Genomic DNA, 19,735 nt, shown 5'->3' with positions numbered 1-19,735 from the left:
GAGATTTAATATCACGAGGATTAATGACATCACGAGGATTAATGACATCACGAGGATTAATGACATCACAAGGATTAATATCACGAGGATTAATGACATCACAAGGATTAATATCACAAGGATTAATATCACGAGGATTAATGACATCACGAGGGTTAATATCACGAGGATTAGTGACATCACGAGGATTAATAACATCACAACGATTAATGACATCACGAGGATTAATAACATCACGACGATTAATGACATCACGAGGATTAATGACATCACAAGGATTAATGACATCACGAGGATTAATGACATCACGAGGATTAATATCACGAGGATTAATGACATCACGAGGATTAATGACATCACGAGGATTAATATCACGAGGATTAATGACATCACAAGGATTAATGACATCACGAGGATTAATATCACGAGGATTAATGACATCACGAGGATTAATGACATCACGAGGATTAATGACATCACAGGATTAATGTCACGAGGATTAATGACATCACGAGGGTTAATATCACGAGGATTAGTGACATCACGAGGATTAATGACATCACGAGGATTAATGACATCACAAGGATTAATGACATCACGAGGATTAATGACATCACAGGATTAATGTCACGAGGATTAATGACATCACGAGGGTTAATATCACGAGGATTAGTGACATCACGAGGATTAATGACATCACGAGGATTAATGACATCACAAGGATTAATAACATCACAACGATTAATGACATCACGAGGATTAATAACATCACGGCGATTAATGACATCACGAGGATTAATGACATCACGAGGATTAATGACATCACAAGGATTAATAACATCACAACGATTAATGACATCACGAGGATTAATAACATCACGGCGATTAATGACATCACGAGGATTAATGACATCACGAGGATTATTGACATCACGAGGATTAATATCACGAGGATTAATGACATCACGAGGATTAATGACATCACGAGGATTAATGACATCACGAGGATTAATATCACGAGGATTAATGACATCACAAGGATTAATGACATCACGAGGATTAATATCACGAGGATTAATGACATCACGAGGATTAATACCACGAGGATTAATGACATCACGAGGATTAATGACATCACGAGGATTAATGACATCACGAGGATTAATGACATCACGAGGATTAATATCACGAGGATTAATATCACGAGGATTAATATCACGAGGATTAATGACATCACGAGGATTAATAACATCACGACGATTAATGACATCACAAGGATTAATGACATCACAATGATTTATAACATCACAAGGATTAATATCACGAGGATTAATGACATCACGAGGATTAATAACATCACGAGGATTAATGACATCACAAGGATTAATGACATCACGAGGATTAATAACATCACAAGGATTAATGACATCACGAGGATTAATAACATCACGAGAATTAATAACATTAAGAGGATTAATAACATCACGAGGATTAATAACATCATGAGGATTAATAACATCACGAGGATTAATATCACGAGGATTAATGACATCACGAGGATTAATAACATCACAACGATTAATGACATCACAAGGATTAATAACATCACGGCGATTAATGACATCACGAGGATTAATGACATCACGAGGATTAATGACATCACAGGATTAATGTCACGAGGATTAATGACATCACGAGGGTTAATATCACGAGGATTAGTGACATCACGAGGATTAATGACATCACGAGGATTAATGACATCACGAGGATTAATAAAATCACGAGGATTAATGATATAACAAGGATTAATAACATCACGAGGATTAATAACATCACGAGGATTAATGATGTCACGAGGATTAATGATATCACGAGGATTAATGATATCATGAGGATTAATGATATCACGAGGATTAATGATATAACAAGGATTAATAACATCACGAGGATTAATAACATCACGAGGATTAATGATATCACGAGGATTAATGATATCACGAGGATTAATGAAATCACGAGGATTAATGATATCACGAGGATTAATGACATCACAAGGATTAATAACATCACGAGGATTAATAACATCACGAGGATTAATGATATCACGAGGATTAATAACATCACGAGGATTAATGATATCACGAGGATTAATAAAATCACGAGGATTAATGATATAACAAGGATTAATAACATCACGAGGATTAATAACATCACGAGGATTAATGATATCACGAGGATTAATGATATCACGAGGATTAATAACATCACGAGGATTAATGATATCACGAGGATTAATAAAATCACGAGGATTAATGATATAACAAGGATTAATAACATCACGAGGATTAATAACATCACGAGGATTAATGATATCACGAGGATTAATGATATCACGAGGATTAATGAAATCACGAGGATTAATGATATCACGAGGATTAATGATATCACAAGGATTAATAACATCACGAGGATTAATAACATCACGAGGATTAATGATATCACGAGGATTAATAACATCACGAGGATTAATGATATCACGAGGATTAATAACATCACGAGGATTAATGATATCACGAGGATTAATGATATCACGAGGATTAATAACATCACGAGGATTAATGATATCACGAGGATTAATGATATCACGAGGATTAATAACATCACGAGGATTAATGACATCACGAGGATTAATAACATCACGAGGATTAATGATATCACGAGGATTAATGATATCACGAGGATTAATGAAATCACGAGGATTAATGATATCACGAGGATTAATGACATCACAAGGATTAATAACATCACGAGGATTAATAACATCACGAGGATTAATGATATCACGAGGATTAATAACATCACGAGGATTAATGATATCACGAGGATTAATAATATAACAAGGATTAATAACATCACGAGGATTAATGATATCACGAGGATTAATGATATAACAAGGATTAATGATATCACGAGGATTCTTCTCGTATGCATGGATCCAATGTCAAGACTATGAATTTATGGCATGCTGCTTTTAATATTGTCCGTGTAATAACATCGGTGTAATTTATTTTTATTTTAAGTCTACATTCTATGTTTGTATTTTATTTTTAATTTCTTGAAGTCTACCAGGGGAGGGTTCTAGATTTCTATGCTTTTTGCTTTGTATTTCTTGACCTTGAAAAAAGAAAACTCAATAAACAGTTGTTAACAAAAAACATCAGAAGGATTAATATCAGACGATACGCTAGAGATAAAGCTGCTCTCACGTGAGATTTACACCACAGGATAAAGATTTCCGCCACCATCCTGAAGAGCTCGTTAGAGTCGCCGTCCGGTTCCTTCAGCCAACGAGACCTGGAGCAATCGTCACATCACACACCATTAACCAGTGCAGAATACAGACCAAACTAACACACATACTGATAAATCATGGCAAAATAAAAAACTATTAAATCAATGTGAAATACAAAGTTAAATAAAAAAACAATAAAACACCAACTAATAATATGAAACTTAAAAAATGTAAATTAAAATAAATCATTTTAAAATACAAACAAACCAAAATACAACATATACTAATAAATAAGCAAATATATAAACTGAATGTGATATTAACTAATTCTAAAATTAAAAAAACATTTATAATAGCACGAATGACAAATTAAATAAAAAATGTACAATTAAAATCAAAACAAAAAATAAAATCCTTACTAATAATTAAATGTGAAAAACTTCAAATTAAAATAAATTATTGTAAAATACAAACAATTAAACACTAACTAATAATGAAATAAAATCTTAAAGTAAAATTTAAGTAAAACAACAAATAAATAAAATAAATAATAATCAATTAAATCATAAAATGTGAAATTAAAATAAAATTGTACAATAAAACTAATCAAAATAAAATACTAATTATTAAATCATGAGACATTTAAATAATAATAAACAATCAAAATAAAACACTAATAAATAAATAATTAAATTAAATTATTAAAAAACAATAAAATAAATCGAATTAATTTATTTTAATTATTAATGCAAAAAATTTATTTAAAACACTAACAATATATTGATAAAAATGTAAAATTAAAATAAGTAATTGTACAATTAAATCAATCAAAATGAAACACTAATTATTATATCATAACGTGAAATTTAAATTAAATTTGAATTAAAATAAATCATTAAAATTAAGTACAATATGTAAGAATTTTTATCAAAATATCCGAAAACCATTTGCACAGTGTTATATATTTCTTTCAGTTGTGTATTTCCATTATTCCATTATCCTAAATGTTTCCAAGAATTTGTAAATTCAGAGAAATTCAAAAATTTAAAGAGCGCCCGTCACTGTTCACTTGTCACCTGTCAATAACGTAATATCCGCGTTATACCTGGTGTCCGCTCATTCCGTCATAGTAACCATGGCGACGGACATGGACAACTGCGTTACGTCTAGCGGTATTACGTCTTGCTCACGCTGATGTTGTTTCGTTCAAACATTATGGATCATGGCAAGCAGACTTTGGGACAAAAGCAGAACTAAAAAGAGGATCAATATCAGCGTGGCGTTTTCGAGATAAAGAGAGCTAGCGTCCGCGACTAACTTCGACTCGACAGAGACGCCACTCTTGCTTGTACTTTATTAAATGGTAAATGGTAAAATGAGTTCACGCTGATGTTGTTTCGTTCAAACATTATGGATCATGGCAAGCAGACTTTGGGACAAAAGCAGAACTAAAAAGAGGATCAATATCAGCGTGGCGTTTTCGAGATAACGAGAGCTAGCGTCCTCAACTAACTTCGACTCGACAGAGACGCCGCTCTTGCTTGTACTTTATTAGACAGTGAGCAAATGTACATAAAACTAATCTATGTTATATAGCTCAACATGATGAAATGTTAGAATATGATCAGTATGTTATTCTGACGTTGATCTAGCTTACTGCTAGTCTCATTCAGACAAACTAACACATAGAATAACATTATAACTTTAACACACTCGAATGCAGTTTAGTGTGATAGTGTGGACCAAGTGAAACAGCGCTGCGTTCCCTCACAAGTTTCATTCGTCTAATTATTACTTAGTATTAATTCAGCACTAGCGTGTAATTCGGTAGAATGAAATGTCCTCATTCCTTTATATCCGCGAGACTCGCGTGTGGCACCACACATCACAGTTATGTTAAAAACATCAATGCATTCACTCATCCATAAACATTATTAGATCCATCGCCATGACGACAAGTTCCATCATTCCGCTTATGCGTCATCAATCCACGCCTTTGTTATTGTATGAGGTTAGCGCCCCCTAGCGGCGAAAAAAAAAACCCCCAATTGTAGCTTTAATATAAATCTAAAATAAATAAGTAAAAAAGTAAAATTAGTGATTTAACAAAAAAAAAATCTAAATAAAATACCCCCCCAAAAAAACTCCATGCCATGTTCTCATTACCCAACACCAGAGAACCGTGACCATGCGAATGTGTTGTGGGATTATTGAAATATGAATCTGATGACATCACGTGTCTCATGTGTGTGTCGCGTCACCTGTTGTTGTCCACGTAGCGGATGAGCATCGGGTAGAAGGCGTACAGGTCTCGGCACAGAACCGCGAACTCGTCGAGGATCAGAAGCTCCGCCTCCTGGGTGTCGGCCTTGCTCTCGGCCTTCAGAAGCTCCTCCTCCAACACCACCTTCACCGTCTTCTTCTTCAGCTTCTCCAGCGTGGGCAAGAAGTGAGTCTTCAGCAGGTCGGCCCGCGCCTTACTGATGATGGGCTGAGCGTACACTGACACACACACACACACAGCTGTACGTACTACATCTGTGAACGCTAACAAGCACGCGTGTGTGTAGTATGATTGCATAGAGTTTTGCTTCTGCTATCCAGTAGGGATAATGTCTGTATTATTTAGCATGCATGATTAGGATTAGTTTCAGGCGCTAGAAAACTAAACAGCAGGTTTTAAATAAGCTCTTTAAGTAATAACATAATCATGACTATTTCAGTATCACTGATGTACTAATTTTAATATTAGGTAATGTTTTATTAAAAAACAATTCTGTCATTTTTATTTTTTTAATAAAGGTAGACTATGTAGCTTTTGGCCCTATTGTGGTTAAAATATAAAAATGCATGCAATTTGCGGAAGAAAACTGAAACAAAAAACATAAATAAAAAAAAGTGTTACTTGAAATATAATAAACTTTTAATAAAATAAAAAAGTCAATAAAATAACTAAAACTAAAATAAAAATTAATAAAAAATATCTAAACATTTTTAAAAATGTTGCCAAAGCAACATTTCTCAATTTTGTTTAGTTTAAGTATTAAAATAAAAAAAATGTAAGTTAATAAAAACTATGTAGAAATATTTTAAAATAATAATAATAAATACAAAAACACAACAAAATTACTAAAACTTTAACTAAAATTTAAATGAAAATAAAAAATATAAGAAATAAAATCTAATTCAAAATATGGATAAAAAATAATTAAAATGAAAACCGAAACTAATTCAAAATGGAAATAAAATGAAAATATATATATATATATAAACTATATAGACATACTAAAAAATATATATATACAAGAAAGCCTATAAAAGTGACAAAAACACAACAAAATTACTGGAACATTAATTTGAATGAAAACATACAATATAAAAATGCAAATAAATTCAAAATATATATAATTATAATAGCATCAGTCGTTAACTGAACAAAAGTTTTCCCGCAGGAGTGTGTGTGTGTGTGTGTGTGTGTGTGCAGCTCTGCTCACCTGCGATGCGCTTCATCCAGGAGGCCTCGTCGATGCCCAGGTTACTGTTGAGGATCTTCAGGATGTTCCCCAGGACGAGGCTCAGGTGTTCTGAGGTGACGGTGGAGCTGCAGACGCCGGGCCGGTTCTCCGGGCCTCGCTCCCACCAGTACGACAGGTAGTTACACAGCATCGGCAGAACCACCTCGATCACGTGCGGCATCTCTGTGTATCGAGCGCCAGACTCAGACATGTCGTTAATGTCCTTCATCAGGGCGTCCAGACGAGGCATCTCAGGACACACGTCCTCCACGCTCTCCGGCATCCCTACGACTGACACACACACACACACACACACACACGGACACAGACACACACACGGACACACACGGACACACACACACACACACACACACACACACACACACACACACACACACACACACACACACACACACACACACACACACACACACACACACACGGACACAGACACACACACACGGACACGGACACGGATACATTCACACACAATGACACGGACACATACACACCCACAAACACACACGGACATGAACACATAGACACACACGCGGACACACACACGGACATGGACAGACACACACACACACGCACGCACACACATGCACACACGCATATACACACACACAAACACACGCACACATACACACACATATACACACACATACACACACATACACACACACACCCGCACACACACACAGTAAGATCTGTAGACTGTTTATGGTTTTCAAGTGATGCAACAAACTGGTGCATGAATGTCTAGTTGAACTGATGCGTCACAGGTGTGTTAATTGGCTTTTGTCAGGTAGCTTCAAATATGGCTCATCATCATAAACTGCCATAAAAACAGCAGATTTGCACCCGTGTGTCACTGAATGAACCCTAGTAAGTGCATTAGTGCGGCGTGTGCGACTCACTGGCTCGTTCACGAGACGTCTTTGTGTTGAACACAGAGCAAGGGTTGTGTTTGTTGAGCTGTGGCTCGAGGAAGGCAACGGGCATCGCACCCGCTAGAGTCGCCAAACACTCGCCCAGCGCCGGGAGCTGCCTGCAACACACACACACACACAACAAGAAAACACAAGCACACGTCACACGGACACAAAACACATGTAACATACACGCAACACAAGCGCACACACACAACACATGAAACGGCACACGTTACGCACATAAAACACATGCAACACGCACATGTAGCACATGTAACATGCACACACAACACAAGTAGCACACCCGTAACACACACACACGTAACATAACACGCACGTGTATCATGTGCACACAACACACACACGTAACATAACACACACGTGTAACGTGCACACAACACACACGCACGCACACACAACACGTAACACACACGCAACACATGCACACACGCATGTAACGCATGTGTAACGTATACACATAACATGTAACATGCACACGTAAAACGCACACAACACAGTAACACACCCGTAACACGCACACACAACACAAGTAACACACACAACACATGTAACGCACACGTACAACAAATCACACGTACAACAAACCCAACACAGGCACACACACAACACATGTACCGCACCCGTAACACACACACACACGCACACACACACACACACCACATATTACAGGCAGACATAACATGCAAACAGAACACATGTAACGCACCCGTAACACGTACACACACAACACATGTATCGCACCCGTAACACACACACACACACACACACACGCACACACACCACATATTACAGGCAGACATAACATGCAAACAGAACACATGTAACGCACCCGTAACACGTACACACACAACACATGTATCGCACCCGTAACACACACACACACACACACACACACACACACACACACACACACACACACACACACGCACACACACCACATATTACAGGCAGACATAACATGCAAACAGAACACATGTAACGCACCCGTAACACACACACACACACACACACACCACATATTACAGGCAGACATAACATGCAAACAGAACACATGTAACGCACCCGTAACACGCACACACAACACATGTAACACACGCGAAACACAACACAGACACACACAGCACACACACAGCATAAGAGCATGTCCAGCACATCAGCTTCCGGTGAAGAAGACTCCGGGATTCGCTCACCGCTCCACATAGATGTTTTTTCCAGTCCCCAGAGCGTATAAACTGGTCAGGATTCGATAACACGACACCTGCACATCATCCACTGAGAAAACACAAGCATTACAGTTCACAGTTTAACCACAAGGGCCATTTAAAGTAAGCCTAAATTACATTTCCAATCATTTTTATTTACTTAAAATGATTGAAAAGTAAAGATGTTTCAAAGGATTTTTTGTTTGTTTATAATAACATCATAAAACGCTCAATAAGAGCAGGAACGTGAATTTAGAAAGTAAACACAGTCAGCATGAGCTGAACTTGAGAAAGAATCTCCCGTTGGACATCAGCGTGGTGTTGTGCGGCGACTCACGCAGCAGGTCAGAGCCGAACTGATGTTCAGTGATGTGTTCGAACAGCGCGGTCAGGATCGGCAGCAGAGCCGCGGTCGTGTAGTTGATGTTCTGCGAGACGCCCTTCATCTGGCTGCGCGAGTGAGTGAACTTGCCCAGCTTCAGGTTCTCCAAGGTCTTCTCCAGATCCTCAGCTGCATTCTCAAAGAAAGTCCTCAAACCGGCTTTGACCAGCTCGGATGCGGATTTCATCACGGTCCTGCGAGAGAAACCATCCGTCACCGCAGTCCAACAAATCATAAAAAAACGTCGAAATACTATTGGCTGAACTAGCAGTGGGCGGAGTCAAAACAAAAACCGACTGACCAGTAAAATAACTGGCTGTAGAAGTGTTTTTCAGAGAAACGAGTATGTGAAGCATGTTTAGCATGTTTCCTAAATATCTGCAAACTTATTATGGTATTTTTATGCTTTAGAAGAGTAAAAAAGTTACATACAGCACCTTACATAACACAGCACTGGATCTGGAAAATATTGATTTGCAAAAAAGCCCTAATATCACCTTATGTGTGGTCAAAAACATCAAAAGACTCTTAATCGCAAAATACTGTAAGAATGAGGATTTTTCTAATTATATGTATCAGCTGTAATGCACTTGCACTTACGAAAGTAGACAAATGTTTAGACAAAATTCAAAATGTGATATTTAACTTCTGCAAAGGAGTGGAAAAATATGTTCAAATACTCCATTTAATGTCAAACAACTCATCATAAACCGTATAAATAAATAAATAAATCTGTATTTTTCTGTTGCTGTTTGAATAAAAACAGAATATCTGGGTCATGATTGCATTATCTTCCACCATAATTCTCACCTTGAAATCAGGATTAGGCATAAAATATCGTCATTCATGTGAAAATCAGACGAACATTTAACAAATAGTTGTAACCCGACTCGACCGAGGAAGATAGGAATCACTGTTTTGATTTTTATAACAAAAAGTAGTATTCAAAATGTGTCATTTAACTTTTGCAAAGGAGTGGGAAAATATGTTAAAATACTTAATTTAATGTGAAAGAAATTCACAAAAAGTTAATGTTAATGTTAATAAATAAATACAGCCTAGTAATATATATATTACTATATATATTATTATATACTATATATATATATATATTATTAAGGATATAGTAAAACACAGACATAGCAGAAAGCATGCATTTTCTTCTGTTACTGGCCATTATTCTAACCTTGAAATCATAGTTAGGCATAAATAGTCATAAAAGTGGGAATAAAAAAAATGTATATATATATATATATTAGGGCGGTCAGTTAAACGCGTTATTAACGGCGTTAACGCAAAACCATTTTAACGCGATTAATTTTTTTATCGCGAGATTAACGGTCTTTTTGGTCTAGCAAACTTTGTAGTTTTTTTTCACATGCTTTTGCAACAGGACGCGGCATGCGCGGCGCTGCGCTATGAAACCCATTCATTTCAAGGGCTTGCACCGTGCGAGGACGTTTTGTTGCTTCGTCGACCAAAGCGCAAGTGGATCTAGCTAGACCGGAAACAAAACAACAGGCACGCGCACACACACTTGTTTGGGCTTGCGAGCCGGCCAAATAGGTTAACGTTACGTTTTGAGTGGATGACGAGCGCGAGACGCCGAAATGGATGCCAATAAGATTCTGAATGGAAAGTTTACTTTTAAAAAGTTGCCAAATGGTTCCATTGACTAGACCAGAGTGACGTGTGTTTTGTCGTTATGAACTGAGCTATCATCATCGCAGCACGTCCAGTCTGAAATACCACTTGATGATGGCCAAGCACACACACACACACCTAATGCGAATTCTCCGCCCCCTCGTCAATATCAGTACCTCGTCAGTATTTCTTTCACCCTTTTATTGATGGACAGTGTTACATTGTGTTACAAAGAAATTATTTGCTCCAAGTGAGAATGTTAGTGTGAAATTGAACAGAGTATTGCCTATGTTGTTTTCAATAAAAAAAAAATGTGCACAAAGAAAGCAATCCACTTTTTTCATGTTGATAAGAGCATTAAAATGAGAAAAAATAATGAACAAAGAGAAATCAAGAGAAATTTAGAATAGATAAAAATGTGCGATTAATCGCGAGTTAACTATGACATTAATGCGATTAATCGCGATTAAATATTTTAATCGTTTGACAGCACTAATATATATATGAGCATATAAGTTAAAAAGAAGTGGGACCAGTACGGAGCCCTGAGGTACTCAACTAATAATAGGAGCTGGAAAACTTACACAAAGCAACAGAGAAAGTCATGTCTTTAAGATAAGAACTAAACCCTTGATGTCGACCCAATGTTTTAGATGCCAAAGAAGGATACTATGATCCACAGTATCAAATGCAGTGGTAAGTTCAAGTAAAATCAATCAACCTCAAGAAAAATATCGTTTGACACTTTCAGCAAACCGACAAACACTTTCACCGACTCCGTATGACATCTCAGAGCAAAACATTTTTGGAATCAGCACCCCAAAATGAGTAAGAAATATGAAATATAATGCAGGTCGGTGCAATGGAAGGACTCGTACCTGGTGTCGAGTGTGTGTGCGAGGATGTGCAGACAGCTGACCATAGTGGTGGAGTCACTTCCTACAAACACACACCAGAAACCACTGAAAACCAAACACTCAATGAATATCACAGAGAGAGAGAGACACACGATGATCTTACCAAACAGAGAGATCCTGTGTCTAACCAGAGCGGCCAGCTTACAGAACAGACTTGCAGCAGAGAAGTGAAGAAGACAGTGAGAGGAAGGAGAAACGCAAGCTTAAACAAGTGAAGAGCGAAGAATCACTGATGATTGAGTCATTAGCCACCAAAATATTCATCATAACACATAACATTTGACCATGGAATAAAAAAAGGCCATATAAACCAACATTTATAAATGATGCGTCACGACCGAAGAAGTAATTCAATTAAATTGACATATTTTAACTGCACGATACATATTTACATAATTATGTCACATAAGACGTTCCATCACCTGGTGACCATCTCTTTCTCTTTGTTAGACGCGTATCCGCTGCTGCTCAGATTCTTAGTGGGCGACGACAGAAAGTAGAGCGAGTGGTTTTTAAAATACTGGTCTATGAGTGGGAGGAGCACCTACAGGAAGTACAACAGGTAAACAGGAAATTAAACTCAGTATGATGAAGAATATGTATATATTATACAGTCAAAACTAAATTTATTCAGACACCTTAAACATTTCTCACATTATCAGTTTATTCGCTATAGTTTAGAAAATGGTAGTAAAATATGAGCAGGACTCAGAGTTATTAAATCAGTTGATATTTGACTGGTTTTGTCCGTCCTTCTGTTAGACTCTCACACATGAATTATGTTGAATATCTGTCAGCTGTTAAATTTAACTACACAATTAGATAATACCAGTTTAGCTCAACCAATCACCAAGCAATGCTTCATGTTGTTCAGTCTGTGGTGTAAAAAGGTGCATTAGTTATTAAAGAAAAAACACTTCAGCAAAACATGATCAGCTCAAAGTGTCCCAATCATTTTTGTTCACAAATTTTTATAAATTTTACTGGTAGTCAACGTATGAAGAATTTGTGGGTAAATGTAACAGTTTACTTTATTTTGCTCTCTTCACTTACATAAATTAACTATAGTGTCCTGCACACACTAGTAAAAAAAATATAAAAAATTATATCTTGTGTCTGAATAATTTTTGGTTTGACTGTATGTATATATAATTACAGTTAGATTAGGTACACTTAGATGATCAAACCTTAGCAAAGAACTTGATCTCCTGTTCATGTGGTGACCTGTCGTTCTTTCCACTGGCCGCCATCGCCTCTGAAACCAGCGAGAGTGTGACGGTTAATTCATGATCTAAATAGAATTTGTGACAGAATCACATGACTCCAGACAAACAGAAGAAACCAACCGAGGTGAGCGATGAACTCCTGTGCGGAGTCGACGTATTTCAGCAGCTTCTTCAGAAACTTGTAGGCGAAGCGTTTCTCCATGGAGGAAGAGTCCTGCTCCATGTCCTTCAGACCCCTGTGAGAAACACAACGGCACGTTACACTCAGTCCTCGTGCGAGCACACGCATGTAAAAGTGCACACGTATGCACCTGCTGATGGCGTAGCCGTTGGTCTGGAGAAAGCGGAAGAGATCTTGCGCTCTATCTCGGTCCTTTGCTTTCTCTTTGGCAGTGAGCGTGTCGTACGGCACCAGCAGCGGATGCGTTCCTCCTGCACCTGAGAACACACGCAACACGACACACTTGACCATCACACGTCACGCATGACCATCACACGACACGCATGACCTTCACACGACACGCATGACCTTTACACGACACACAACCATCACACGACACGCATGACCTTCACACGACATGCATGACCTTTACACGACACACAACCATCACACGACACGCAAGACCATCACACGTCACGCATGACCTTCACACGACACGCATGACCTACACACGACACGCATGACCTTCACACGACACGCATGCCCTTTACACGACACTCATGACCTTCACACGACACGCATGACCTTTACACGACACACATGACCATCACACGTCACGCATCACCTTCACACGACACGCATGACCTTCACACGACACACATGACCGTCACACGTCACGCATGACCTTCTCACGACACGCATGACCTTTACACAACACACATGACCATCACACGTCACGCATGACCTTTACATGACACACAACCATCACACGTCACGCATGACCTTCACACGACACGCATGACCTTTACACGACACGCATGACCTTTACACGTCACGCATGACCTTCACACGACACGCATGACCTTTACACGACACACAACCATCACACGTCACGCATGACCTTCACACGACACGCATGACCTTTACACGACACACATGACCTTCACACGTCACATTCAATGAATAATGTCACACGTCATGTGACCTTTACATGACACACGACCATCACACGTCACGCATGACCTTCACACGACACACGACCATCACACGTCACGCATGACCTTCACACGACACACGATCATCACACGTCACGCATGACCTTCACACGACACGCATGACCTTCACACGACACGCATGACCTTCACACGACACGCATGCCCTTTACACGACACACGATCATCACACGTCACGCATGACCTTCACACGACACGCATGACCTTCACACGACACGCATGACCTTCACACGACACGCATGACCTTTACACGACACACATGACCATCACACGTCACGCATGACCTTTACACGACACACAACCATCACACGACACGCATGACCTTCACACAACAGACGATCACACGTCACGCATGACCTTCACACGACACGCATGACCTTCACACGACACGCATGACCTTCACACGACACGCATGCCCTTTACACGACACGCATGACCTTCACACGACACGCATGACCTTTACACGACACTAATGACCATCACACGTCACGCATGACCTTCACACGACACGCATGACCTTCACACGACACAAATGACCGTCACACGTCACGCATGACCTTCTCACGACACGCATGACCTTTACACGACACACATGACCATCACACGTCACGCATGACCTTCACACGACATGCATGACCTTTACACGACACACAACCATCACACGTCACGCATGACCTTCACACGACACGCATGACCTTTACACGACACGCATGACCTTTACACGTCACGCATGACCTTCACACGACACGCATGACCTTTACACGACACACAACCATCACACGTCACGCATGACCTTCACACGACACGCATGACCTTTACACGACACGCATGACCTTCACACGTCACATTCAATGAATAATGTCACACGTCATGCATGACCATCACACGACACGCATGAACTTCACACGACACACGACCATCACACGTCACGCATGACCTTCACACGACACACGACCATCACACGTCACGCATGACCTTTACATGACACACATGACCATCACACGACACGCATGACCTTTACACGACACACAACCATCAGACGTCACGCATGACCTTCACACGACACGCATGACCTTTACATGACACACATGACCATCACACTTCACGCATGACCATCACACGACACGCATGACCTTTAGACGACACGCATGACCTTTACACGACACACATGACCATCACACTTCACGCATGACCATCACACGACACGCTTGACCTTTAGACGACACGCATGACGTTCACACGTCACATTCAATGAATAATGTCACACGTCATGCATGACCATCACGTCACGCATGACATTATTCACACGTCACGCATAACCTTATTCACACGTCACGTATGCATGACATTATTCACACGTCACACATTACATTATTCACATGTCACGTATGCATGACATTATTCACACGTCACGCATGACATTATTCACGTCACACATTACATTATTCACATGTCACACGTCACGCATGACATTATTCACATGTCACACATGACCTTATTCACATGTCACGTATGCATGACATTATTCACACGTCACGCATGACATTATTCACGTCACACATTACATGTTTCACATGTCACACATTACATTATTCACACGTCACACATGACCTTATTCACGTCACGTATGCGTGACATTCACACGTCACACATTACATTATTCACACGTCACGCATGACATTATTCACACGTCACGCATGACATTATTCACGTCACGCATGACCTTATTCACACGTCACGTATGACCTTATTCACGCGTCACGCATGACATTATTCACGTCACACATTACATTATACACACGTCACACATGACCTTATTCACGTCACGTATGCGTGACATTATTCACACGTCACACATTACATTATTCACACGTCACGCATGACATTATTCACACGTCACGCATGACATTATTCACATGTCACGCATGACCTTATTCACACGTCACGTATGACCTTATTCACGCGTCACGCATAACATTATGCATGTCACACATTACATTATACACACATCACACATGACCTTATTCACGTCACGTATGCGTGACATTATTCACACGTCACACATTACATTATTCACACGTCACACATGACATTCATACGTCACGCATGACATTATTCACATTTTATTCATGTCACACATGACATTATTCATACGTCACGCATGACATTATTCACATTTTATTCATGTCACGCATGACATTATTCACACGTCACGTATGACATTATTCACATGTCATTCATGACATTATTCACATATTATTCATGTCACATATGACTAGTGATCGACCGATGTATCGGTTTACCGATATTTTTCCCGATATTTAAGCATTTTCCCATAATCGGGTATCGGTTTTGTAATATCGGATTTGCCGATAAACAGCGCCATCTTGTGGTCGTTTTGAGAATTCCGCCATTGCAGCCCGCGTCTGAGGAGATCAGTCAAGAACAACTCTGTGCACACGTAAAGTATATGTTCTACTTGCTTTGCTTTAATTATTCAACTTTATTTAACATAACAAGCATGCAGAAATGAGGTTTGAGACATAAATGCCTGATATAGTTTATGCAGCTTGGTTCTAAAAAATTGAGACGAACTCATTGAGTCACGTAGCGTAATCCGACATGTCCTGCCCCAATAAAGACGTAACTTTACATGAATTAAATAAAACAGACATGAATGAGTGCATGTTGAAAATAAAAGCGCTGAATTTAATTCTCTATCTGTTGTATTTGCTCACCATTAGTCTCGAAAAAAAAGTTCGTTCATATTGCTGAGCACTCGCTGGGTTGATGATCAGGAATGCTCGAGCACGGCCACTGAATGAAACTTTTGACAAGATTATCTTGTTTAAACACCCTAGATTATATTATCATTTACTACATAGCAATTATTTCGCTAATACACATCTAAATATACCGCTTTGTGGAAATTAATTATTTATTATCTGCACGCTCGATCGCGGTTGAGTAACGTATAGCCTAATGTTATAGTTATGTGTAAATGCATAGATAAACAGCACTTTGTCAGAAAGCATTTCATGATCTAGACCTACACAAATATTATTAATAATTAATAACATACTAGTTGGAAAATGCAATGATGTATATGCTGTTTAGTTTGTTACTCTCCTGACAATGTTATATTCCAGCTAATATTATGCAGTGAATTAATATTACCCATGAATTATTCCTCACTCTTAGTTTAAACCTATTAAACGGCACATAAACCTTCTAAAACTGTTTAAAATGAATTACATTTCTACAAAGGTGATATGACTCCCCTGTCAATTATTCTCTCCATATGAAAACATTAGACTTTTAACATTTATTTTGCCTATTGTTAATATTGTTGCTGCTGATGCTTATAAATTATATGTATAATTTAGATATAAATTGTATAATGTAATAATATAAATGTTTTTATTGTAATTTGATTTATTTACCATTTATGAAAACAAATGAAGCAGGCTTACAGGGCAGAATGCTGAAAGACTCTGTTTTCTACACTACAACCTAGTTCTGCTTAACTGGGAGTATTAAGTTACACTACTAAAATAGCTACCAAAATTCATGTAATTTAGATTTTTTCCCCCCAGTATGTTAGAATAATTTTTGTGCTTTTATTTTTTACCTCATCAAAGCTTTTATTTTTAAACAAAGGCACTTTATTTTTTGGACTCAGACCCCTCTATTTATTTGTGTATAAATATAAAGTTTTATATTTATATATTATATAGGAGGGATATATATTATATAGGAGGGAGTGATTATATTATATATTATATACTGTATGTATATATATATATATATATATATATATATATATATATATATTATATAGGAGGGAGTGATTGTTATAAATAAAATGGTTTGTTCAGTTCATTTGCGTTGTAATATTTGTGTCAAAAACAGAAGTATAACAGTAAATAAATATCGGTTCTGCATATCGGTTATCGGGCACATAAACATGCAAATAATCGGTATCGGTATCGGTTATAAAAAATCAATATCGGTCGATCACTACATATGACATTGACACGTCATGCATGACATTATTCACACATTGTTCATAAGTCACGCATGACATTATTCACACGTCACGCATGTCCTTATTCACTTGACAAGCATTACCATCACACGTCACGCATGACATTATTCACATTTTATTCATGTCACGCATGACATTATTCACACGTCACGCATGACATTATTAACACTTCACGCATGACATTATTCACATTTTATTCATGTCACGCATGACATTATTCACACATCACATATGACATTATTCAAACGTCACGTATGACATTATTCACGTCATGCATGACATTATTCACATATTATTCATGTCACGTATGACATTATTCACGTCATGCATGACATTATTCACACATTATTCATGTCACGTATGACATTATTCAAACGTCACGCATGACATTATTGACACGTCACATATGACATTATTCACACGTCACGCATGTCCTTATTCCCATGTCACGCATGACCTTATTCACTTGACAAAGCATGACCATCACACGTCACACATGACATTATTAACATTTCACGCATAACATTATTAACACGTCACGCATGACATTATTCACACATTATTCATAAGTCACGCATGACATTATTCACACGTCACGCATGACCTTATTAACTTGACAAAGCATGACCATCACACGTCACACATGACATTATTAACATTTCACGCATAACATTATTAACACGTCACGCATGACATTATTCACACGTCACACATGACCTGCACACGGCACAATAACTGAAAGCTGAGGACAAGAGAGACAAACCTCTAGTTCCCAGATCACTCTTCTTTTTCTTGGCCCAGATGTTGTGATAGTTTTCAGCCACAACCTCAACCATCGACTGAAACAGACAACAGAAAACACTCATAAACCACCCAGAAACGACTCTATTAGCCCTAGAAAGTCCAGAGTCTACCAAGAATACACTGGCCTGTAATATTAGGGCTGTCAAAATGAACGCGTTAACGTATGCGATAACTTTTTTCAGTTAAACACGTTAAAAATATTTAATGCAATTAACACAGCATCCGTTTTTTTCCTGCCATCCTAGCGTTGCAATATATGATCACGCTCTTATTCATGCAAATGCATTTAAACCATTCAAGCACAATAAGACACAAAAGAGAATGCAGTGCAGAAAACACAAAATGATGCCAAAAAGCCAGTTTTGTCGAGTATCCTTGCAAGCACAGTCTTAAAGAGTTGTGAGAAAATTGCATGCATCAGATCCGCATCATGTGCATTCGGTCTTAAAGGTACAGCATCCTAATAAACCTGCTGCTGACTGTCATTAAGGATAATCAAAGAACAAGAGAAGAAGAGAAAATCACTCACTGCTCTTGACTGAATAACTTATGTAGCTTCAATAAGGACTGATCTTT

The 19,735-nt window shown here is 38.3% G+C and overlaps 1 protein-coding gene across 1 annotated transcript in view; it reads right to left on the bottom strand.

The window, feature by feature from the left end:
• The window catches only part of LOC143731046 (ryanodine receptor 3), a 260,828-nt gene that overhangs the window by 81,361 nt on the left and 159,732 nt on the right, over nucleotides 1–19,735 (bottom strand). The window contains exons 58-70 of the mRNA XM_077221685.1: nucleotides 19,119–19,194; nucleotides 13,446–13,572; nucleotides 13,255–13,370; nucleotides 13,096–13,163; nucleotides 12,331–12,452; nucleotides 12,012–12,061; nucleotides 11,870–11,930; nucleotides 9,303–9,541; nucleotides 8,954–9,035; nucleotides 7,728–7,858; nucleotides 6,787–7,098; nucleotides 5,554–5,794; nucleotides 3,267–3,354 (exon numbers count right to left, since the gene is read on the bottom strand). Coding sequence (XP_077077800.1) covers nucleotides 3,267–3,354; nucleotides 5,554–5,794; nucleotides 6,787–7,098; nucleotides 7,728–7,858; nucleotides 8,954–9,035; nucleotides 9,303–9,541; nucleotides 11,870–11,930; nucleotides 12,012–12,061; nucleotides 12,331–12,452; nucleotides 13,096–13,163; nucleotides 13,255–13,370; nucleotides 13,446–13,572; nucleotides 19,119–19,194 — 1,713 coding nt within the window. The remainder of the gene's footprint in view (nucleotides 1–3,266; nucleotides 3,355–5,553; nucleotides 5,795–6,786; nucleotides 7,099–7,727; nucleotides 7,859–8,953; nucleotides 9,036–9,302; nucleotides 9,542–11,869; nucleotides 11,931–12,011; nucleotides 12,062–12,330; nucleotides 12,453–13,095; nucleotides 13,164–13,254; nucleotides 13,371–13,445; nucleotides 13,573–19,118; nucleotides 19,195–19,735) is intronic.

This window comes from Siphateles boraxobius, unplaced genomic scaffold (genome assembly GCF_051911475.1).
Source record: "Siphateles boraxobius isolate OS27281-9 unplaced genomic scaffold, OSU_SipBor_1 85, whole genome shotgun sequence".
Taxonomy (NCBI): Eukaryota; Metazoa; Chordata; class Actinopteri; order Cypriniformes; family Leuciscidae; genus Siphateles; species Siphateles boraxobius.
Note: the sequence above shows the minus strand (reverse complement) of the source record. Positions and strands in the feature narration are given on the sequence as shown.